Source organism: Sebastes fasciatus, chromosome 4, assembly GCF_043250625.1.
Source record: "Sebastes fasciatus isolate fSebFas1 chromosome 4, fSebFas1.pri, whole genome shotgun sequence".
Lineage (NCBI taxonomy): Eukaryota > Metazoa > Chordata > Actinopteri > Perciformes > Sebastidae > Sebastes > Sebastes fasciatus.
In genome coordinates this window covers 31,705,302-31,728,818 of record NC_133798.1, presented here as the reverse complement: position 1 = coordinate 31,728,818, position 23,517 = coordinate 31,705,302, and the positions used below count along the sequence as shown (strand labels likewise).

Here is a 23,517-nt window from a genome sequence, read left to right as displayed (position 1 = left end):
GGACACTTCACACGCTGTACGGAAGATATAGAAATATTGCACTGATTTGGGCTGTATTTGCTTTCTTATTCATCCATGTTGGGATTTGTTTTAATCATGTATATAAGTCATATAAATGATAGTCCATGATTATTTATCTCCTTGTTTGGGAACACTTGGCCGTTGTTTTTAGCCATAGATTAAGGCTTTTTAAAGGCCCAGTGTGGGAAATGTTAGTTTTTTACCCGTAGTGGTGATTGGAGGGGTTGTAATGTGAGATAAACTTGGTTTGGAAATATTCCTTAGGCAGGACATATTTATCATGTAGCACAATTGGTTTCAAAGAGCTTTGCATAAATTTAAGGCTGCAACTAACGATTATTTTCATTGTTGATTAATCTGTCGATTATTTTCTCGATTAATTTAATGGTTGACAACTAAGCAATTAATCGTTGCAGCTCTTCTGTCTTGTAAATGAAAGCTCATTTCATGTTTCACTTTACAAATAAGGCTCATGATTATTTTCCTCTTTGTTTGGGACCACTTGGCAGTTGTTTTAGCCATATATTAAGGTTTTTTCAAATGCCACCGACCCCTAAAAGCTCCATAGACCATCACCCAGTATGAGTAATAGCGGTGATTTAAAAAAATGTAGTCGATACATGAAGGGGTTGTAATGTGAGATGAACCTATGAAAATGGTTGGGAAATATTCTTTAGGCAAGACATATTTATCGTATAGCACAATTAGTTTCAAAGAACTTTACATACATGGGCTGTAACTAAAGATTATTTTCATTGTCGATTTTTATTTAACTATTTTTTACTTAAAAAATGACTCAAACCGATTAATCGATTATCAAATTAATTGGTGATTGATTTAATAGCTGACAACTAATCGATTAATCATTGCAGCTATCGTGTTTCTCTTTACAAATAAGGCTCATGATTACTTTACTCTTTGTTTGGGACCACTTGGCAGTTGTTTTAGTCATATATTAAGATTTTTTAAATGCCACTGACAGATCATCTCCCAGTGATTTAAAAATTGTGTGGTTGTAATGTGAGATAAACTTGTGAAAAGTTTTAGGAAACATTCTGTAGTCAAGACATATTTATCATATAGCACAATTAGTTTCAAAGAGTTTTAAGTACATTTTTACAAAGACAATCCTACAAAAAGAGAGTTACAGAAACTGGATTTCCTTTGAATTAACGTGGAAGAAATATTCCTTATTGACCTCTGGGACCTCCATTGTTCCCTTGCTCTGTGTATGGATCAATATCTGCCTGCTGAAGTGGCCTCATTTGGATCAGCTGGGCTGCACCGCACCTCTCCAGCTTGTTGCCACAATATGCGACCCGAGGCGTGGAAGTGACGCGCGTCTCCAGGAGGTTTTTTGGCGAGTCCATAAAGGATGGACTGTCCTCTCACTGTCTGTCACACTGAAGGAGAGGGAGACAGAGAAGACCAAGGAGACGCACAGAGGAGAGAGATCACCAGAGGAGGAAGATAACTAAACCGTGACATCATATTTATCGGTGGATAAACTGTACTTCTGGGAATTGAGCCACTCAGGAGAAACACAGATGTGAGCGACGCGCACAGGACAGACTCAGGTGCAGAGAAACCAAAACTGGCGGCGCACTTAGGATGCAGAAGTCACCAGTGGAAGATGCAAACTTCCTCTCCAGATACTTCTTCTGGTAAGACACGTTTTCGTCTACGTCCTTTTTTTTTTATTATCTGAGGGTTTTCTCTGGAAGGCAAGGTGCAGCTGCTCATTTGGCGACTCGAGTGAGAAATTAAACAGGGAATCAGTTAATAGTGTCAGTAATTTATAAATGCTTCACTTGCTCCAGTTGGAAATCATTCTGTCTAAGCGCGTTTTGGAGGTTTGATGGTGATTTAATAGTGGACATAACTTGGTGAATGTTTCAAAAGTCGCTTAAAAGGTCATTTAATTGAATTGCGGTCTTGTAATTGCTTTTCCCAATGTTGTCCATGTATCTGTTTTTATGTTTTTTTAATTTTTTCCCACTCACAATGTTGTTTGATTATGATTTCCTAGAAGTATTTATAGATATTTAAATCAATATCCTCCTCACAAACACTAACCATACACTGTTAAGAATTTCCCAGTAAAATAACAGTAAAGAACTGGCAGCAGGGTTGCCTTTATGTTACTATAAATTTAACATTATTATACTGTCGCTGAAATTTACAGCTTTGTACTGTTAATGAAAAATACAGTTTGAACTTTATTCATTTCACAGTATTTTACAGTTAATTTACTGTTTAAAGATACATTATATAGCTGTTTTTCCACCTTTCTTTTACATTACCTTACAAGGAGATTACAACAACATATGTCACTTAAAAAGTACCAGCGAGACAGAGATTGTTCGCACCTGGCAAGTTTGAAACTGTGTGCGAAATGTGAGTTATGCTCTGATGTGGTATGTTCTAGAAAACGCTGTGAGGTGTGAGTAGACGCTCTTGGATGTTTTCTAAGTCCTCGATATTTGTGTGGCATTAAGTAAAACATTATTATTATTAACGATAGTAACATTACATTTTGGATTTAAAAGTGAGACTATGTCAACCTTTAATGACTTTTGAGTGACGTTTTTATTATTTTTTCTAAGAATATTCACCACTTTATCTGAATTTCTATGTTTCAATCATTTTATGAGTGGTGGAAGAAGTATTCAGATCCTAAAAATGAAAGTACTAATACCACACTGTGAAAATACTCCACTATAGAAGTGAAATTCCTGCATTCAAACATTACTTAATTAAAAGTATGTATCAGCAAAATGTACTCAAAAGTATCAAAGTAAAAGTACTGATTGTGCTGTAAAATGCTCCCTGTCAGTGTTTTACTATAATATCTGATGTTTCTGGATTAATATTACTGCTGCATTACTGTGTGTGTTGCATTTGAACTCCTTTATATACTTTTTACTAGTTTAATCCAGTGGTGGAAGAAGTACTCAGATCTTTTACTTGAGTAAAAGTACTAATATTACAGTGTAGAAATATCAGTTACAAGTCAAATCCCTGCATTCAAAACCTTAAGTAAAAAGTATGTAAATATTATCAGCAAAATGTATTCAAAGTATCAAAGTAAAAGTACTGATTGTGCTGTAAAATGTTCCCTGTCAGTGTTTTACTATAATATCTGATGTTTCTGGATTAATATTACTGCTGCATTAATGTGTGTGTTGCATTTTACTGCTGTAGATGTTTTTTTGTTAACTCCTTTATATACTGTTGGCTAGTTTAATCCAGTTGTGGAAGAAGTACTCAGATCTTTTACTTGAGTAAAAATACTAATACTACAGTGTAGAATTACTCTGTTGCATTCAAAATCTTACTTGAGTAAAAGTACAAAAGCATTAGCATCAAAATATACCTAAAGTAGAAGTACTTGTTGGGCAGAATTGTCCCTTTCAGAGAGTTCATATTATTATTTATCTGATTATTGGAATATTGTTATTGATTCTTTCACACGTTTAAATGTGACAGCTACTTTATCTACTGTCAGATAGTTAAATCTGTAGCATAGTATCATATATAAACTGATCACATGTTTTGTCTGTCAAGTAATTAGTAACTAAATCTGTCATATAAATGTAGGGGTGTAAAAAGTACAATATTTCCCTCTGAGATGTAGTGGAGTAGAAATATAAAGTAGCATAAAATGGAAATACTCAAATAACGTAAAAGTACCTCAAAATTGTACTTAAGTACAGTACTTGAGTAAATGTACTTAGTTACTTTCCACCATGGTTAGCAATGTGTCATGGTCTATAAGATCATCATATGTTTGTTGCGTCGCTGTCCTGTGAGAACCACGTATCTCTTAAAAGTCAGAAAAACAGCCTGTTTTCAGCTTTGTGACGATGTATTTTCCAGCTGATCCAAGAGGCTTTTTAAAGAATTTATTTAGTTTAAGAAGAATTTTCTCAACACATAAAGGAACACTTCATCCCTCAGTTGATCACAAACATTCAACACATCTGGAGATACGCGGTTTTCACTGGACAGGAAGGGGATGAAAGCTGTAATCTGAAAAGTAACTGAAGCTGTCAGACAAATGTAGTGGAATAAAAAGTAAAGTAAAGCATTTTACAGCTAAACAGTATACTACAAGATGTTTCTGAAAACATTTGAGGACAGAAATAGACATTACAGTAACAGAATATTGATTCATATTTGATCAGCGCTGCCTAGTTTGACCGTCTGGTTGGAATTTGTGAGTGATCGACAGCTGCCTCCGTTGAATGAACAGCCAATAAGAATGCTCTCTCTCTCTCTGAAATGACCTGTGATTGGTCAAAGTCTCCCGTCACGGGCTAGATTTTTTAAAGTCTGAAAACCATGAGGAGGTGCAGAAGTCTAGTTTTCTCTCAGAACGCTTGAATTACAATATGCTGAAAGGTTATTATGGAATTTTTGCCCAATGATGCCGAAAACAGTCTGCATAGCCTCGCTTTAAGTACAGTACTTAGTTACAATCCTCCACTGATTATAATACACTACGAGTTCTGTTTAAGGATGCACTGATGTGTCCTCTGTCCTCACACTAATGAGAGGTTCCAAAGAAAGAAGCAGGCTTAAAAAGTCAGATGATGCAAACTTCACTATGTCACCTGGCTGGGAGGATTTAGTCACACTGGGATGAGTAGCAAACATCTGACTTTATCTCCCTTCTCTGTCATTAGTCTGACTGTGAAACCTCAGGGATTACTTCTATTACAACTGACACCAGTTTACATTAAAGCTTCCAGACACTCCAAAAGGGTTATCCTCTAACCACACACAAACAAATACATTCAATATAATCTTTCAAATAGAGTGCTGCAGGGATGACGTATTTTTGTAGGCCAACCCGAACGTTAGCATCACTCTGGTTCCCTCGACAAAAAGCCAATAGGATTTTTTCCATTGACTTTTGGATTATTGCGAGAAATAAACTGTGTCAAACAAACATTTACTATACTTGCACGTTTTGTTCAGCAAGATAATCTCCACAAATGACCACCACTTTTATCAATTTTGAAGCGTAAATGCTATCTCCAGAAGCTAATGTTAGGCTAAATAATGAACTACACCACGGTCACATGACTTCACGTCGCCACCACTGAGCTAAAGGCGTACTAGTGTTCAGCGTGATGGCGTTTAGTAGTCTCATTTAGCCACTTGTTAGCAACCGCCTTTTTTTAAGACACATAAAAGCTTCAAAAGTCTGTGGGATATTTACTGACATATTTTATATCCTAGAGCAAAATGTTAAATTCTCATTAGCTTGTGTTAACCACAGACATATTTCAGACATCTAACCAAAAACCCATAAAAAAAAAAACCATTGACTTCCAGACGAGTGAACCGGCAGTGCAGAAATGCTAACTCGTTTCCGGGTTTCCTGCAGCACTCTATATCTTCACCTAATTATAAAAAGTATTGTACAAGTGTTTGATATACTATATGTATGCTGTGTCTTTCAGCAGTGGATAGTAAGACAATGCATCCATAAGTGTTCCAGTGGACTTTGAATACAAATACAATTTGTAGTCAATTTTTCTACATATTGTGTTAGCATACTGTCAAGTATACATACATTTTTAGCCATAGGCGTCTTAGCTTCAAACAGCTAATACCAACGATCTGTCTAACCTGTGGTTTTCCTGCAGGTGGACGACACCGCTGCTGAGGAAGGGCTTCAGGAAGAAGTTGGAGCTGACAGACGTTTATAAGGCTCCGTCTTTTGATCTGGCAGACAACCTCTCTGAGAGACTCGAAAGGTTTGTGCAGTTTTAGTTTGTTTACCCGACCCGTGTTCTCAATGTTCACATCTCAGCACGCTGACTGGGAATTGTCATGCTGTAGCTCATAAAGACATCTGGGTTCTGGGAGAATAGATCAGAAGTAGTCTTCTCCCATATGTCCACCCAAGGCCACCCCAAGGGAAAAAAGTATGGGCACCCCTAATCTAATTGATATGTAAATCGAATTCAGCCCTAATATCAGAACTGACTCTGACATAAACATGAGACTGTCAAACATCAATAGTAAACATCACATTTTGGCGTGTGTCCCTCAGAATAATAGACCAAAGGCTTCTTTGGAGAGCTGCCATTTTGCACCAATGTTCTCGCACATGGGAGAAGTTTGCCTTCAGGGCTTTCTGCTGGAAAGGCTTTGTTTTAACCCAAACCATGATCTTTTCCTAAACCTAACCAAGTAGATTTGTTGCCTAAACCTGCGGAGATTTATGCCAGAAAGCCCTGAAGGCATGCTTTATGGCACACAGGGGCAGAAAACAGACCAGAATGCAACACGGCAACAAGTCGGCTCACCCTGTAAACCCTTTTCATAGCAGACATTTTGACTCAATGCAGCTCAATGTAGTAATTTCAAGCCCATTTTGAGAGCTGGTTGTAAGGCATTCTGGGTATCTGAAAATTATGAAAACATGCACAGAAATAGTCTAGGTATGTAACTGTTCACTGTATCAACTACAACTATCCATAAACACAGATGTAGGCAGCATGTTCCCTGCACTATGCGTATCTGATTACCAGCTTTTACTTGAAGTAAAATCTTAAATCTTTTTTTGGAGGATGATTTCATAGAAAAATGACAACCTAGAAGTGTGCACCCTTGATGCTTTTTCATACGTGCCCTTTACTGTGCATGTGTTTACAGTAGCCACCCTGTCCTCAGAGTCAATTGAAAATACGGGCTGGCATTTAAATGGAGCTAGACATAAACCAAACCTGTGTGTGCCAAACAAACAACCAGGCAGCAGATGATGGACAAGGTTAACTCTTCTCTCTTTCTGCTTTCGATTTGTATTTCTCCCTTGGTTCATCTGTCTCTCTTGTTATTCACCCTTTCCCACCATGCTGCTCTTGTTTTCCCCTCTCTGCCTCTCTTCCTCTCCTTCACTCTCTTTTCTCAAATTAAATGAACCTTAATTGCTTTACTTTTTTCTCTCTTTCTCATCTCAGTGACTGTCAAGTCTTTTTTCTCTCTGCCCCCTTAACCACTAGGCCACTGTACGCCCCCTTTCCCTCTCATTAAATCATTGGCTGGTCATTCAAAATCTTGAAATAAGTCATGTAAATTTAAGGCTTTAAAATAATGTTGTTTCTTAAAGGTATAATATGTAACATAGGGATGTCACGAAAAGCGGTACCAAGCCGATGCCAAAATTTCTTAAAACGTGACGGTACTCGTTTTTCTACAGTACCGTGGGTACTGAAATTTTCTCGTCCGTGAGATAGATTTTTAATGGTTAAATTTCCCGCAATGGTGGTTGTTTAACAATGAAGACAACAACTCCCATGATCCCACGCTACTTTACGACGTCATCAAAGTCCGCCTTTTGTTATTGATTTTATTGAGAGATCCCTAGCAGCAGAAATTACATACTGTAAGTTAAAGCCCAGTCGTGGCTGTGCAATGACACAATACAGTGCGCATTATTTCATAGTTTTGTTAAACACAAGTAAATATAATGAATTAGTGTATTTTTATACCCCCTTTTTTTCCATCATTATGTTGCTCTCTTCCATTTATCCCTTTCTCTGCTTTCTCCTCTCAATCCTTTCTTTTACTGTTCTTATAGCACTGAGCAAATGCCACATCTTAGACACATTTGTATTTTCTAAGATTAAATACTCATGTCTTCTTTCTTTCTTTTCTTTCATTTTTACATTGCCTAACAAAGTAAACAGCAGTGTCCCGCGCTGGCCTTGCCTCTTGGTTACCCAGGGCACTGCGTCACGCTGAATGGTGCCAACAAGCCGGTTAATGTACACGGGTGTTAAAAAGTCGACCTTTTAGAACGGGCCCGGTGCCCACCGGGTGATGAATGAGCAGCGGTGGGTGATTTTGCTTTCATTATTCCGATCAGGCAAACAGTGAAGGCTTCTGGGAATGTGAACTTTACCGTCCATTAAAGCATGCTGTGTACCGTCAGCCCCTTCATCACCCCCTCAGTTCAGTTCAGTTCAGTTCAATGATCATGGAGAGGATTTCATTACGCTGCAAAAAGCTGATATTGTATAGACCTAGAGCTATAAATAAATATAAGTAAAGAAATTGTGTTTTAAATTTAAATGCAACCATGTAAAAAAAAGGATATAACCTACAAATGTAGTGAAGTGCTACATTGCCATCAGTCCAAGATCGTGTGTGGAAATTATTTACAAATATAGTTGCAAGTATGTGCAAAAAAACTTGCAATGTTTAGGTAGCGGGCTCAGTTTTAAAGCTAGTGAAGATACTGGCATCATATGAAACTAGAAAAACCTAAGGAATCCATTGGTACCAACCATGTCATACTAGCTCGTCGCGAAGGAGGCTAAATAAAATTGTCATGGCCATTTTCAAAGGGGTCCCTTGACCTCTGACCTCCAGATATATGAATGTAAATGGGTTCTATGGGTACCCACGAGTCTCCCCTTTACAGACATGCCCACTTTATGATAATCACATGCAGTTTGGGACAAGTCATAGTCAAGTCAGCACACTGACACACTGACAGCTGTTGTTGCCTGTTGGGGCTTCAGTTTGTCATGTTATGATTTGAGCATATTTGTTATGCTAAATGCAGTACCTGTGAGGGTTTCTGGACAATATTTGTCATTGTTTTGTGTTGTTAATTGATTTCCAATAATAAATATATACATATATTTGTATAAAGCAAGCATATTTGCCCACTTCCATGTTGATAAGAGTATTAAATACTTGACAAATCTCCCTTTTAGGTACATTTTGAGCAGATAAAAAATGTGATTAATTTGGGATTAATCACAATTAACTATGAACAATCATGCGATTAATCATGATTAAATATTTCAATTGATTGACAACCCTAGAATAAACAAGAGCATGAGCAAGATTAAATAATCGCCACAGCATGGTTCTGAAAACTGAGTTGGCAGCCGGCCATCACTAAGTATAACAGAAAATGGAAACACTGAATTGTAATGGCATTGTTGAAGAAACTGTATTTAATGTGGATTCATGATCACTTGATAGGGTCCGTATCGGTGCTGATATCGATTTGGCGGATCAAATCAGTGCATCCTTACTTTGGTTAGGCTACAAATTAAGATAAATATACTATGCAAAGCTGGCAGCAGTATTTGTTTACATCTCAGTCAGCCTCAGTTTTTAGGGCTTGGTAGAGTCCATTGTTATTTCACTTCAGGATATCAATACCTGCGATAGGGAAACACTTAAGACTTTGTCCTCTTACTCTGTTTTTATCACTCTGGTCTCCTTCTTCTCTCATCACTCACCACTGAACTGTTGAGCCAAATCACCCCGGTTATAAATGACCCTCAGAGAACAATGCTGCTACTTACCGCTGCTGTAACTGCCTGCCAGGGCAGTTTGTGGGAAGTTAATCCAACTGTGTTGTAACAAGGGAAACAAACGTAGAGCTACAATAGGCTAAAATATTTTCAGAAAAATCTTTAAAAAATGTGAAATGCACATCACAAAGTATAAATTATAATAATAAAAATAATAATACTGATAAAAATTAAAATTAGTTGAGAAAAATAAACAAGTCATTAGTCATTTTACTCCTATGTTTTTGTGCGTTTGTTTCCAGATGACTCTCCCATTAATGGCCAAAGAATTTCTAACAATGTGAAAAATAGTTAATAAATGCACTACTAGCTTCTTGTTCTGAATCACCAGCCAAAGTTAAGAAAGGACAGCTGGTTTGTTGCCAGAGTAGTAGTGGACAAATAGAACAGCCAAACTTTGCTGGCATTTGGCTGGTGAATGTGGTCTTCTCCTCACCCTGCCTGCACTGCTGTTTAACTGTGTTGTAACTCTGTCCTCCCTGCAGAGAATGGGACAGAGAGGTGGTGTCAGCCAAGAACAACAAGCCCAAGCTGATGAGAGCGCTGGCCCGATGTTTCATCGGCCCTTTCGTCTTCTTTGGTGTCCTCCTCTACCTCGGGGTGAGTCTGTCCTGTCGGTCGGTCGTTGTCTCTGGACGAAGCAGATCTGACTTAAGGAAGTAGTTAACTCCGCCGTAATGAATCACACCAATGAGTTGGAGATATAAACTCCTCATTCTTATGCTCTGTTCAAAATTATGTTAGGTTTATTCTGATAAAATCAACCTCTTAAGCCCGACGGACCCGGTACCTGGTTCAAACGGGTCATACCCTGTGGCGTAGTTACAAAAACGTTGCGATGTAAGATGATTTTTTATAGAAGATATGCATGCCATAAAGTTTTGAAAACCTGGTATTCAGCTTTCTGAATCTGTAAACCAACTGTATGTTGTCCAAACTCTGTCTTATTACGAAGTATTTTAACAATATAGTCGTACAGAAATAAACTTAGTAAATATAAGAACAAGTTGTGATAAAACATAAGATACGATAATTTTCTCATATGTCTACAATATCATGCTTGGTATCGTTGGAAACTACAAATTCTGAGCGTTCCAATGCACCTGAAACGCCTGTTTAATATAGTCTTTATTGTTCTCCTCCTTGTGAAGTGGGAAATGGAGAAGGTTTTAGTAAGTCAAATGTAACTGATATTAAGAATCATCATTATCTCCTAGAGCCTAAATTGTTGTCTTCATATTGCGTACTAGACCAACAGTAAAACCACAAAACCATTCAATGTACAGTAACATAAAACAAGAAAAGTCAGTAAATCCTCCAATTTGTAACCAGAAAATGTTGGTATTTTACTTTTACACAGGTTTTTTCCCACCTATTATTGATTAGAAAGTTTAATATCCCACTGTATAAATGCTGCCTGAGACAGGTATCCATCCTGCTAACAATAAGTAAGGGATAGCCGGTCATTGTTGTGAAAGAAACCCCGACTGGGCGATGTCTTCTCACATAAAAAAATGCTCAAATATAATGATAGTTGATGTCTTTAAGAGAATAACACAAATACAGTATCAGGTCATTACTACATTACTTTTTAAAAATTCCCACAGTTACCACCAGTCCTCGTCACACACACTGTTGTTTCACTGCCAGCTCCACCTGTATGTGTGAGTGTGTGTTAACAGTGTTAACAGTGTTGGGGTGGTGAGGGCCTATAGAGCCACAGTGCCATGATGACGCACACAAATCACGAGCATGTCGCACCATAGTGTCGCAAACCCAGCTCACTGTCCCGGACTCATGGGGAAGGAGGTGGCGACAGCAGCCGGTGCGTCAGTTAGTACAGTTGGTTAGGTGGTTGTCATGACGACAAGAATGCCTGTTAGATGTTAAAGAGGTTGTGTGGGAAAAAACAGAAAAGCTCTGAGGAAGTTTTCTCAGTAGAAACCAAAGGAGTTTCTTAGAACAGCATATTAGGGCCATTTAATATTCAGAGAAAAATACTTCTGAGATTAAAGTTGTAAATTTATGAGAAAAGAAACTCAAATCAGTATGTTGTTTTCTTCGGAAAAAGCCCAATTCACAACAATGTCTCTTCAAGTTCCAGATTATTGGTTAACGAAACTCAGGTTTTTTTTTTTGACAAGGCGCTGCCGGAAAACGCTTATTATATTTCTAATATTTTCTTGGCGCTGATGTTGCAATGTAACGAACAGTTGTCTTTCACTTCTTGGCAATTCTTGGCATTTTTTGTAGACATGTCCTGATCTAGATGTGGATCCATACTTTTTTTAAATGGTGTGATATTGGGTGTTTTTCAAACATTTTTTTTCCATGTGTCTTACTTCTCTGAATTGTATGAAAATAAATCTTATGATAGTAGATGTGTATTTTAATGCAGAAAGGATTCACGTTGTAAATAAACATTTCTAAATGATTGGGGAAAAATAAGATTATGTTCCCTTGTTAGGCATATGCACTAATGATTTCAAATTTGAAGCTAGTTTTGACTCCTAAAAGTAAACATTTTATACAAATAAAATTTAATTATGACTGACATGTACTGTAAATGATTGGAAATCATGTATTCTCCTTGTCAGTAACTGACTAGAAGAGGACTCTCACCTGCTCCAGGGGCACCAGACACAAGCTGACTGATTTTTGTTTCTCAACCTGATAACCAGTTAAAAGCAGATTAACTCAATCATCATCTCTTGTCTTCTTTGTCCCATCTCTTGGTGTAGGAGGTTTCCAAGACTGTGCAGCCTCAGCTTCTGGGTCGCATCATCGCCTCCTTCGACCCGTTCCACGCTCCGGAGCGGAACCAGGGATATTTCCTGGCCCTGGGCCTCTGCCTTCTCTTCACCGCCCGCTTCCTCCTGCTACAACCTGCCATCTTTGGCCTGCATCACCTGGGCATGCAGATCCGCATCGCCCTTTTCAGTCTTATATACAAGAAGGTAAGGGGTGGACAGAGTTGTTTCTGTAAAATGTATTCATGGGTTGAGACAATTTCCCAACCTCAGTTCCTTTTGTCAGCTTTATGTCTAAAGTTATGCCGAAAATGTATTGTCGCCTATCAAAAATAAGGTGTTTTTCATTGATTATAGATTCATAGATTACGACAACAGTGATATTTAATAATCATATTTCATTCAATCTTATTTGCAACATAATAATGAGTGTAAACAGTAGAATATTTGCATCTGAAATGTTGTGGAGCGTAAAGTCTACCAAAACTTGTAGCCAGAGACACTGTGGGCCTTTTTCTCTGACACAGCGGCTATAAGTCACTGCTGTAACAAGCATTTGTTGGAACAAAACAAAACAACCCAGCTGATAAGATAGTAAGACACTTGTGTGAGCATTTGTCAGCTTTTTTTCATGCTATTGTTTTTAAGATCAGACTGAATGCGTCCAGCTTGTTCAGCATGCCTGACTGAACGTTCCCAGAAAGCTCCTCACATTTGGAAGTCCAGCGGTGGCGATCCACAGGCAGCTGTGAGGCGGCGAGGCAGGATGGTGTCAAAACGTGGCCACTTGTCAGCGGCTTTCTCTCGACCAATTCACGTTCTACCTTCTGTGCTTCAACTAACTGCTGACCTTTGACCTTTTCAGACACTGAAGCTGTCCAGCCGAGTCTTGGATAAGATCAGCACTGGTCAGCTGGTCAGTCTGATGTCCGCCCACCTCAACAAGCTGGATGAGGTGAGAAAAACCCATTTTTATTATCTTACATATATACTGAAGCAGGTTTTGCTTTCTATTTTACTGTCCCACAAATTGCTAATCTCATCTCTGGCAATTTAACCCTCTGAACCCCAAGCGTTTTTTGTTCCTGTCACTGTGGCCTCGTTTTTCACTTCAATATAAAAGTCCTGCACCTCTATGGAAACCGCACAATCATGGCTGGAAGTAGAGAGAACACAAGTGTTACCAATATTGGGAAAAAATGGGGGCTCCACATGCTATACATTTTGAACTATTTACATTTTTACAACTTCTCTTGTCCTCTCCTCTGTTCTGCAGTCAAAGTTTCAGAGTTTTTGTGTTGTGACTGTTGGTCTCAGCCGAGTCATTCATGGCTTCCCCGGAGCGCAGAATTGAATGTTTTTTAGGTGAGACATGTAGAATAAAGGGATTTTGATCAGCCGGTTTGACTGTTATCAGGTCATTAAATGGGCGATATCAGTGGTTGGAGCCGTCATAGATGTGGGTCAGAAGGGGCCCGCTGCACCCATTAATAGGTTTTTATTATTGATTTACGTGGACGATCACCGAAATAAGGAATAAAAGAAGATGTCAGTGACCCCTAGCGACCGTAGTAATTATGACAGGAGCAAAAGCAGAAGTCAGGTGCCGTAGTGTAGACGGTGTGAAACTCTATATGGTTGGGAAGTTGGGGTCGATGGATGGGAAAGAAGACAGGGTTTTCACCCAGGAGGCCGGGGTTTGCATCCCGTTTGTAACCGACTAATTGAGTATCAGCCATTACATTTGAGTCAAGGTAAGGGATCTATGAAGGGTCCCCAAAACCTCTTAAACATTGTGGGTCTTTTCCTTACACTGTAGAGGATCTTCTCTAGAGTACAATACGATGTTAATTTATTGATGTGAGGGAGTTCACAGTTCCAGTTTTTAAGTTTGAAGAAACAATAGAGTTGTTTTCCACTCATAAATTGGTGGGGGAAATGTTTTTGTCTCCACAGGCGGGATCAGGGGGAAATTAAGATCAACAGTTCACACCCTCACTGACTTCAGTGAATCTGTTTCATTACCCAACACAGAGCCATGTGTTCTTCATACTGAGGGACAATTAGAGCACAATAGATGTGTAACAATACACACACATTTACAAACAAACACCCAGTGAGGTGTGGACATTTAGGCAAAGTATTCTGTGAAATAGTCAGAGGGTATATAAACGTGTGTGTGTGTGTGTGTGTAGACTGAACTCAGTGTTGCCTCGGGTCTCACTGAGGCGTTGAATGTGGAAACACTGTGACACCTGCTTTGAGACAATTATCACCTGGCTCGGATGTGACTTGGCCGATGCACCACTCTCTCCTTATAATGCCTGGTGGGGGTTACCTCGTCTGGTTCTCTCTGTGTGTGTGTGTGTGTGTGTGTGTGTGTGTGTGTGTGTGTGTGTGTGTGTGTGTGTGTGTGTGTGTGTGTGTGTGTGTGTGTGTGTGTGTGTGTGTGTGTGTGTGTGTGTGTGTGTGTGTGTGTGTGTGTGTGTGTGTGTGTGTGTGTGTGTGTGTGTGTGTGTGTGTGTGTGTGTGTGTGTGTGTGTGTGTGTGTGTGTGTGTGTGTGTGTGTGTGTGTGTGTGTGTGTGTGTGTGTGTGTGTGTGTGTGTGTGTGTGTGTGTGTGTGTGTGTGTGTGTGTGTGTGTGTGTGTGTGTGTGTGTGTGTGTGTGTGTGTGTGTGTGTGTGTGTGTGTGGATTCTCTTTATAGGTGAGTGGATGAAAGGGAGCTTATTGAGGTTGAGACCTGAGAGTTTCTCACCTTACAGTACAGCTGAGGCTCTTCAGCTCAGTGCTGACTGGATGAAAGTGGATTCCTCAAAACAGACAGTTTGACACATTTCTTCTTTTCTGTCTCTCTTTCTAGCCTTTTGTGATTTGTGAAGTTTTGTTCTGTCTTGCTTTCATTGTAATCATTGTAATTCATTCTGCACAATTAATCAAAATGTTATCAAAATCGCCATATGGTCTATTGTAATTTTCAAATCGCAGGAGGTGCAATATTTGATAGGGCGAAATGTGTGTCAAAACACAAGTGTCAGAAAATGTTGAATGTCGATCAGTGTTTCCCAAAGCCCAAGATGACGTCCTCAAATGTCTTGTTTTGTCCATAACTCAAAGATATTCAGTTTACTGTGATAGAGGAGTAAAGAAACCAGAAGATATTCACATTAAATAAGCTGGAATCAGAGAATTCTGACTTTTTCCTTTTTGAAAAATTACTCAAACCGATTATGTGATTGATTAATCAGCTGCTGTCCTCTGTTAACTTTTCAGAGCCACCTTTCAAGCCTACATGTAGTGAGTTATGATACAGAAAACAAAGGACCTGACCTTTGACCTCTGTGGTCAGGAGAGCAAAAGAACATTTCCTTGCTGGAAAGTGTCACAGTATTCCTCCTGTAATAAAAGTCATATTCCAGTTATGCTCACTGATGTGATATCTGTGTACCGTGTATGTTTATTCCAGAGCTTGGGTCTGGCCCACTTTGTATGGATCACCCCCCTGCAGTGTATTCTGTGTGTGGGTCTGCTCTGGGAGCTGATCGAGGTGAACGGCTTTTGTGCGCTGGCAGCTCTGACTCTGCTGGGCATCATCCAGGCCTGGCTCTCCCAGAAGATGGGACCACACCGGTGGGGAAACACTACCACACATCCTCTCATATTAAAGAACATGTATATCAGTTTATTACAACGAGGGCTGTCCTCGACCAAAGAAATTCTTAGTCGACTAACACTCGTACAATTTTGTTGACTAATCGATTAGTTGATTTCATCAACAGATCTCTGAAACTGAGTTTCTCCGCAAAGAATCACACAAAAGCACCACTTTAAATCTGGTGTTTACCAGAGATGAGCTCATGAGTTTCTTGGAAAATAAGTCATTCAGCATGAAAAAAGCATAAAAAATGAAATCCCCGAAATAAATTTTAGTTGACTAAGACCAAAACCACCGATTAGTCGACTAAGAGGGGGCAACCCTAGTTACAACCATACATACATTTCTCCTGATAACTTTGCACCTTGTTGTCTAACAAGTTGCTGCATACTGTACATACATTTTTATGCTGTTGCTTTCATATTTTACTTATACAGAAATGTGCATGTGAGCATGTTTGTGCACGTGCAGCTGCATGTTGTGATATGCGTGTTCATGCTTGTATGTATGCAGGGCTCGACAGTAACGGTAACAACCATTGGCAACCATTTTTAGAAATTGGCAACCAATTCTTGGCTTTTTAACATATATATAAAAAAGAAACGACAAAACGTGTACCCCAAAATACACATTTTATTAATGGTATATTATAAAATATATATATGTATATATATTTTTTTTATATTTATTTGTGGGATTCAGCACAAAGATCCAGAAAACAAAAATTTGATAGGGACAGAACGTATTAACATGCAACCATTGACATGCTGGATTTATTTTTAAGGGACCTGTGAAGAGCATGACAACAGCTGCACAACTGGTATTTTGTATAACAGGAATTGAGGATGGACACGTTAACTGATAACACTTAAGATTCAAATTGTGTAATTTATCATATAAAACACATACTACAAAGCTTTTAGACTTTTATGTCACATTCTCATTATTAAGCTGACGTATAACTGCATAGTATCTTAATTACTCATAATATAAGGTGACTAAAAATGGCAACCATATTTTCAGTTTCGGCAACAAATGCATGTTTGTACACGTGTGAGGATACAGAAAATCTGCTTCTATGCATGTATGATAGTGCTGTAAGTAAAACTGTGTCCCGTAAACAGGGCTGAGCGAGCAGGGATGATCAGCCGCCGCCTGGCTCTCACCTCGGAGATCGTGGAGAACATCCACTCTGTGAAGGCGTACGGTTGGGAGGATGTGATGGAGACCATCATCAAGAACATCAGGCAGTAAGACACCAAAACACACAACAGCTGTACCACAAAAGGACCATCTCCTACAGCTATTATCTATTCTTTTTAATACCCAAGTTGTTTTAACAATGTATCTGCTGGTCATTTAAACTTATGAAAAAGTCTTTAGATAACAGAAAGCTGTTAAAGCATCCAGTATCTTATATATTTACCATATGTACATTGATGATGTCATAGATATACTGTAATAAATGAGCAGGAAAAAGAAACAGGAGAAAGAGAGTCGGCCGATGTCACACTCAAAAGGCTTCGACTGTGCAGTGGAAACGGAATCAAGCTGGTGCTAAAATTGAGAGAGAGATGTTAAAACATGTGGTTAACCAACAGAACCACGCTGGCGTCACTGGTGCCAGAATCAGGATCACTGTAATTGGCAAGTACAATAAACGTACGGGGAGGAGTTTTGGTGTCATGGTGCAGAAATATTTTTGATAAACTATCAGAGCTAACACGGAGCCACCAAGACTTCACATTTACCTGATAATCGCATCATGAAAAATGAACATGCCGTTAACCAAAATGCCTTTTTGGAAGTTGGTTGCTCCTTGAAAACACAAGACAGGTCTTGTAATTGCACCAGCAGTAAAGCTTTATTGTACTAGTATTATTTTATGTATTTACTATGGCTGTCAAAGTTAATGCGATAACCAGTTTCTTCATATAAAACTAAAAAATCTAAGGAATCCATTAGAACCAATCATGTCATACTAGCTTGAAGGAGGTTAAATTACGCTCCAAACTTGCGCTAAATTTTGACGAGGAAAAACTGTCATGGCCATTTTCAAAGGGGTCCCTTGACCTCTGACCTCAAGATATGTGAAGGAAAATGGGTTCTATGGGTACCCACGAGTCTCCCCTTTACAGACATGCCCACTTTATGATAATCACATGCAGTTTGGGGCAAGTCATAGTCAAGTCAGCGCACTGACACACTGACAGCTGTTGTTGCCTGTTGGACTTGAGAAAATAGGGTTGTCATTGTTTTGTGTTGTTAATTAATTTCCAATAATACATATATACATACATTTGCATAAAGCAGCATATTTGCCCACTCCCATGTTAGTATTAAATACCTGACTTCCTTTAAGGTACATCCTGAACAGATTAAAAGGTGATTAATTTGCTTTTAATCGATTGACAGTCCTCGTTTTTACATATGAAATATGAAAGTCATTCAAGGATTAATCTTCTACTTTCCTCTGTCCCACTTCCCCTCCCTCCTCAGGGATGAGATGACGCTTACGAGGAAGATCGGCTCTCTGCGTTACTTCTACAGCGCCTCGTACTTCTTCTCCGCCATCTTGGTCATCGTGTCTGCCATCGTGCCGCACGCGCTCAGTAAAGGCATCATCCTGCGCCGTATCTTCACCACGGCCTCCTACTGCATGGTGCTGAGGATGACGCTGACCCGCCAGCTGCCGGGATCCATCCAGATGTGGTACGACACACTGGCTCTGGTCAAGAAGATCGAGGTGGGTTCGCAGAAGGGGGACATAATAATAATAAGAAATTCAATCTGTAAAAAGTATACTGTATATGATATACTGATCCTGTCATTGTTTTGTTTTCTCCAGGATTTTTTGACGAAGGAAGAATACAGAGTGCTGGAATACAACCTGACCACCACTGAGCTGGAGATGGTCAACGTTTCTGCATCCTGGGATGAGGTTTGTTCATCTGTCTGTTTGTCACTGAACATTTATACCAAGTACTGTAGGTTTAGAGTTTGTGTCAAACAAAACTCACAATATGAAACAGTATGTCTGGTTAATTTTCAGACTTTTCTGGATGACATAACGCGCAGGGCACTTAAAACAAATATCCCATTCTTGTATCAAAAAGGGGTTGTAGCCCACAAATCAAGAAGAAAATATAGGCTGCTTGGATCTTTTGACAACAGACTAAAGTCTCACTGGTTTTTAGTGCCATGCCAACTCTGATGAAGATCACTCACGATGCAGCACTGTGCCGAAATCGACTGAAAACCTGCTGAAAACACATATGGAACTGATCCCCCTGGGTTATGCAAATACTAAGACAACATTGCGTAATCTCAGATAATGAAATCTTGATTTATTGAATTATTTATGTTGATTAAGGTATCGTAAATATAACTCCTCATTTTATCTTCATGAATCAGCCGTTCCTCGTCCATTGCAGCACTTTCAAAGTGAGCTACAGGAATAAATAGAAACAGGGCGTCTGACAGCTTAAAATTGCGTCGCTTGTGGCAAGTTAGGACACAGTGTCGTGGACATAATGTGCAAAAATAGATATTCAAATAGCTCGTATCGATCTGTTTTTTTTTAGAAACGAATGTTCGAACGTCACTTTTGGCCAATTTTGATAGCCCTGATCGAGACAGATATGTAAAACTGAGTTTCTCCACAAAGAATCACACAAAAGCACCACTTCAAATCTTATCTTTACCAGAAATGAGCTTATTAGTTTCTTGGAAATAAGTTATTCTGCATGAAAAAGCATATAAAAGGACTAATCGACTAAAGAAATCTTAGTTGAAGAAGACCAAAACGACCGATTAGTCGACTAATCGACTGAGAGGGGGCAGCCCTACTTGAGAGTACCAACAAGTATCAAATATGTTTATGTAATATGTTTATGTAAACAAATAGAAGACTATCGGCTGATAATATTAATATATATAATATATTGGTATATAATATTGGCCACAGAATTCCAGCATCGGTCAGTTTATAGGAGAGAAGTTAGAGCTCCCTAACCTAATCCACCGTGCATTACAGGTATAGTAGTTAAATCGGTGGGAGAGATCTATAGGCAGAGGCTGTAAACTTCCTCTAACAGGTGTGATTCATTGACCACCCAATACCGTGAGAACACTAACGTCCAGCTGAGTTTTTTTCCGTCACTTTGCATAATTAATTATTGCGATGTCGTCACCAAACTTTGCCCTTGCTGGGAACACTCTGAATCTCCCTTTGAGATTCGGACTTGTGTTCATCACCTAATTCCCAGATTCTCCTCTTGCCTTCTCCTCTTCCTGGAATGTGCCATTCTCCGATGAATGGGAGGGGGGTGTTGCCTTTCTTTACGGCTGACAGTGTGGACGTCAGCTCATTAGAATGAGAATCGCACATGCAAACCTATACAAACCGCAGCAAGCCGCGCCGTTGGAGGAACCTGTGACCCATAAAATGTCACACTGGTCAATGATTAAACCGACGAGTCAAGCAGAGTTCCCCTTTTTGTCATCAGTGATGTGTCATCCATTAATCTTTACAGAGCCGGTGAGAGATGAGGTGAAATAAGGCCATTGTGAGACTGTGTGTCTTTGGAGAATCTCTTGTTTCTCACAGCAGTTTGGCCTGCTGTCACTGTCTGAAAGCACTCAGCCCTGAAGTTGGCAGCTATTTAAACTAAAGGAAAAAACACAAATCAAGTACATGCCATACACACAGAATGATAAGCGTAGTGTGGTACAGTGTTGTAAAAGTAGACTGTAGCCCAAAAGCATGGGGCACTGTACCCTAATATAGCATATTGCAGCACTTTGCAGTGTAGTTTTATGTATACATTGCACACTGTTTCAATCTACCTACACATTTTGAATTTGTGCATAAAAAAAACAAAATAAAAACTCAAATTTCACACTAATTTATTTAACGCATTAATGCAACTTGTGATTTTTAGGTTGTAGCGGGCTCAGTTTTAAAGCTAGAATGAAGATTCTGGTATCATATTAAACTAATTTGGCGCATTATTTAGCTTCCTTCACGGGAATTTAACATGACATGGTTGGTACCAATGGATTCCTTAGGTTTTCTTGTTTCATATGATGCCAGTATCTTCACTCTACTGAGCCTGCTACAATCAAAAAAATCAGAAGTTTCATTAATGCGTTAAAGAAATTTGTTGAATCAAATTTGTGATAACGTGTTAAATTTGGCAACCCTATTTTCTTTTTTATCACTTATTTTTTATTGCAGCCATTATTGTAACACCAACAAATTACAGACAAAACAACAGGTTGCCGATTACATTTTGAAAATTTCACCCAGTTAACCCTCAACCCACATCCCTATCCCACTAACCCCTCACTCCACCCCTCCACCAACCAACAGGATAGTGATATCCACACAGACCGAGCATCCTTATTTAGACAGAAGATCTTTTCAGTTAGATATCAAGTTTGTCCACATTAAAATTGTGTTTGGTTGTGCATCATTAACTCTTGCTGATGATAGTTCCGGGTAAGAAATGTCCGAAAAGCTCTGAAGCCAGTGAATACTTGAAATATGGATCACAATCTTCTTAGCTGCAGTCAGGCCTGCATGACTTTGCGCGTTTTGTCCATAAGGGAAAGGCGCGAATCATCATTTAGAAGATATTCAATATCATTATAACCGTCTTTGGTGTTCGTTCAGTCCATTCTAAAACAGTGAAGACTGATTGTGAACTCTTCTGCAGGGCATTGGTGAGCTGTTTGAGAAGATCAAGCAGGAGAACAAAGCAAACGGACACCTGAACGGTGACGCCGGCCTCTTCTTCACCAACCTCTACGTCACGCCTGTCCTGAAAAACATCAGCCTGTACCTGGAGAAGGGCCAGATGCTGGCGGTGGCTGGATCCACGGGCTCCGGGAAGGTAGGTCAAACAAGCCATCTCATACAAGTAGTGTTTATAGTGCTATACAGTGCTACTCAATCCATCTAACACACTGAAACCCTACATACTAACTCATTGCAGGCTGCTCTTTGTGAGAGGGACATCTTAACGCCTCAAGACTAAAAATGTAGAATAAAGTGTGACCACGTTTTCCTCCAGAGTTCCCTGCTCATGATGATCCTGGGAGAGTTGGTGCCATCGGAGGGTAAAGTCAGACACAGCGGTCGCATCTCCTTCTCACCACAGACTTCCTGGATCATGCCGGGGACGATTCGAGACAACATCCTGTTTGGCTTGACCTACGACGAGTACCGCTACAACTCTGTCATCAAGGCCTGCCAGCTGGAGGAGGTACCTTCACTTTATATCATGTTGTTCATTCTTTTTTTCTTCTTTTACATCTTCTGGTCTGCAGATGAAGTGGATTTCTGTTCAACTATTGTTGCTCATGCAGACTACACAGATCTGTTTATTCCAAACTCACCCAAAAGCATTAAATATAAGCACTTCTGTTATAGCAGAGGATTGTTTGCCAAGATTTTCCACCTGGTAAATCGGTGCAGTCTGTTAATGTTTTCACCCAGACAGCAATTTTGCACTCTTGCAGCATAATCTATCAAACAATCTAGTCAATATGGTCAGGGAGCTCATATTTTCCACAAAATATAACTATTAATACTCATATATATTGGAGCATACTGAACAGACAGATGGACCACATGAGTGTTCAACACACACACAAACAAAATATGACTAAATACAGGTCCAATGTTGGCACAAACTCAACAAGCATGAGTCTTTGGAACATCCTAAGTGCACTTTCACAAGCCGTAGTCCGTTTGGCTAGTCTGAATCAGAGTGAAACTGATACTTTTGGTTCGGTTTCACATTTCCCAAAATAAAACAGACCAAATAAAATAATTAATTTGCTGAGGGGCGTAAGAACGAAAATTAAAATTTTTTTACTTTCACTCTGCACTGATCTACTGTACGCACAAATTCCTTCCCCTCCAGATTATCTGGAATGACTTTATAAACGTCACTATTGTGGATTTTATCATATTCTGTGTGTTTCCTTTGGCCCAGTTGTCCTATGTCTAAGATTTCTTTAGTCGATTAGTCATGTTTTAATGCTTCCTTCCTGCTGAATGACTTATTTCCAAGAAACATATTAGCACATCTCTGGTAAACATAAGATTTAAAGTGGTGCTTTTGTGTGATTCTTTGTGGAGAAACTCAGTTTTACAGATCTGTCGATTAAATCAACTAATCGATTAATCGACAATCATATGTGTGTTTGTCCACTAAGAATTTCTTTGGTGCAGGACGGCCCTATATAGCCGTTTTTCTGTAGTAAATTCATCTTTGACAACCGCCTCCTCCTCAAGTCTTTTCTCTTTCATCGGACTGATGCTCTCTGCTCAGTTGTCTGTCTGGAGCCTCTGCAAGGCTTCAAGAAGGTTCAGGTTTCCCCCAGTCCACATTCACACCCATTATGTCCCTCACACACACACAAAGACACACACACATTCGCGCTCTCATAAGCCTTAGTGTTGAGTGACAGGCCTCTCGGCACAATAATGTCTCCTCTGTTGCTATGGAAATCTCACGTTATGTCACTGGGATGGAATATGAGCTGGTTGGTTCCCAGTTAACAACACAGACGAGCTGTATGGACAAACCATCAGATCTGTGGACCTATATATGTATATGTATGTATATCACATACTGTATGTTTTACATTCTTACATGTTGCATAAATGAAAGTAAAGTAGGTGTTTATATATTTTGTATATACTGCACATATATATGCATACACGT

The 23,517-nt window shown here is 39.3% G+C and overlaps 1 protein-coding gene across 1 annotated transcript in view; it reads left to right on the top strand.

Annotated features, from left to right (window-relative positions):
* The first annotated feature begins 1,284 nt into the window (after positions 1 to 1,284).
* cftr (CF transmembrane conductance regulator) overlaps positions 1,285 to 23,517 on the top strand; it is a 45,639-nt gene continuing 23,406 nt past the window's right edge. Inside the window, exons 1-11 of the mRNA XM_074633637.1 lie at positions 1,285 to 1,685; positions 5,679 to 5,789; positions 9,860 to 9,974; positions 12,116 to 12,331; positions 12,990 to 13,079; positions 15,590 to 15,753; positions 16,903 to 17,028; positions 18,278 to 18,524; positions 18,627 to 18,719; positions 21,499 to 21,675; positions 21,856 to 22,047. Coding sequence (XP_074489738.1) covers positions 1,633 to 1,685; positions 5,679 to 5,789; positions 9,860 to 9,974; positions 12,116 to 12,331; positions 12,990 to 13,079; positions 15,590 to 15,753; positions 16,903 to 17,028; positions 18,278 to 18,524; positions 18,627 to 18,719; positions 21,499 to 21,675; positions 21,856 to 22,047 — 1,584 coding nt within the window. The 5' untranslated portion in view covers positions 1,285 to 1,632. The remainder of the gene's footprint in view (positions 1,686 to 5,678; positions 5,790 to 9,859; positions 9,975 to 12,115; positions 12,332 to 12,989; positions 13,080 to 15,589; positions 15,754 to 16,902; positions 17,029 to 18,277; positions 18,525 to 18,626; positions 18,720 to 21,498; positions 21,676 to 21,855; positions 22,048 to 23,517) is intronic.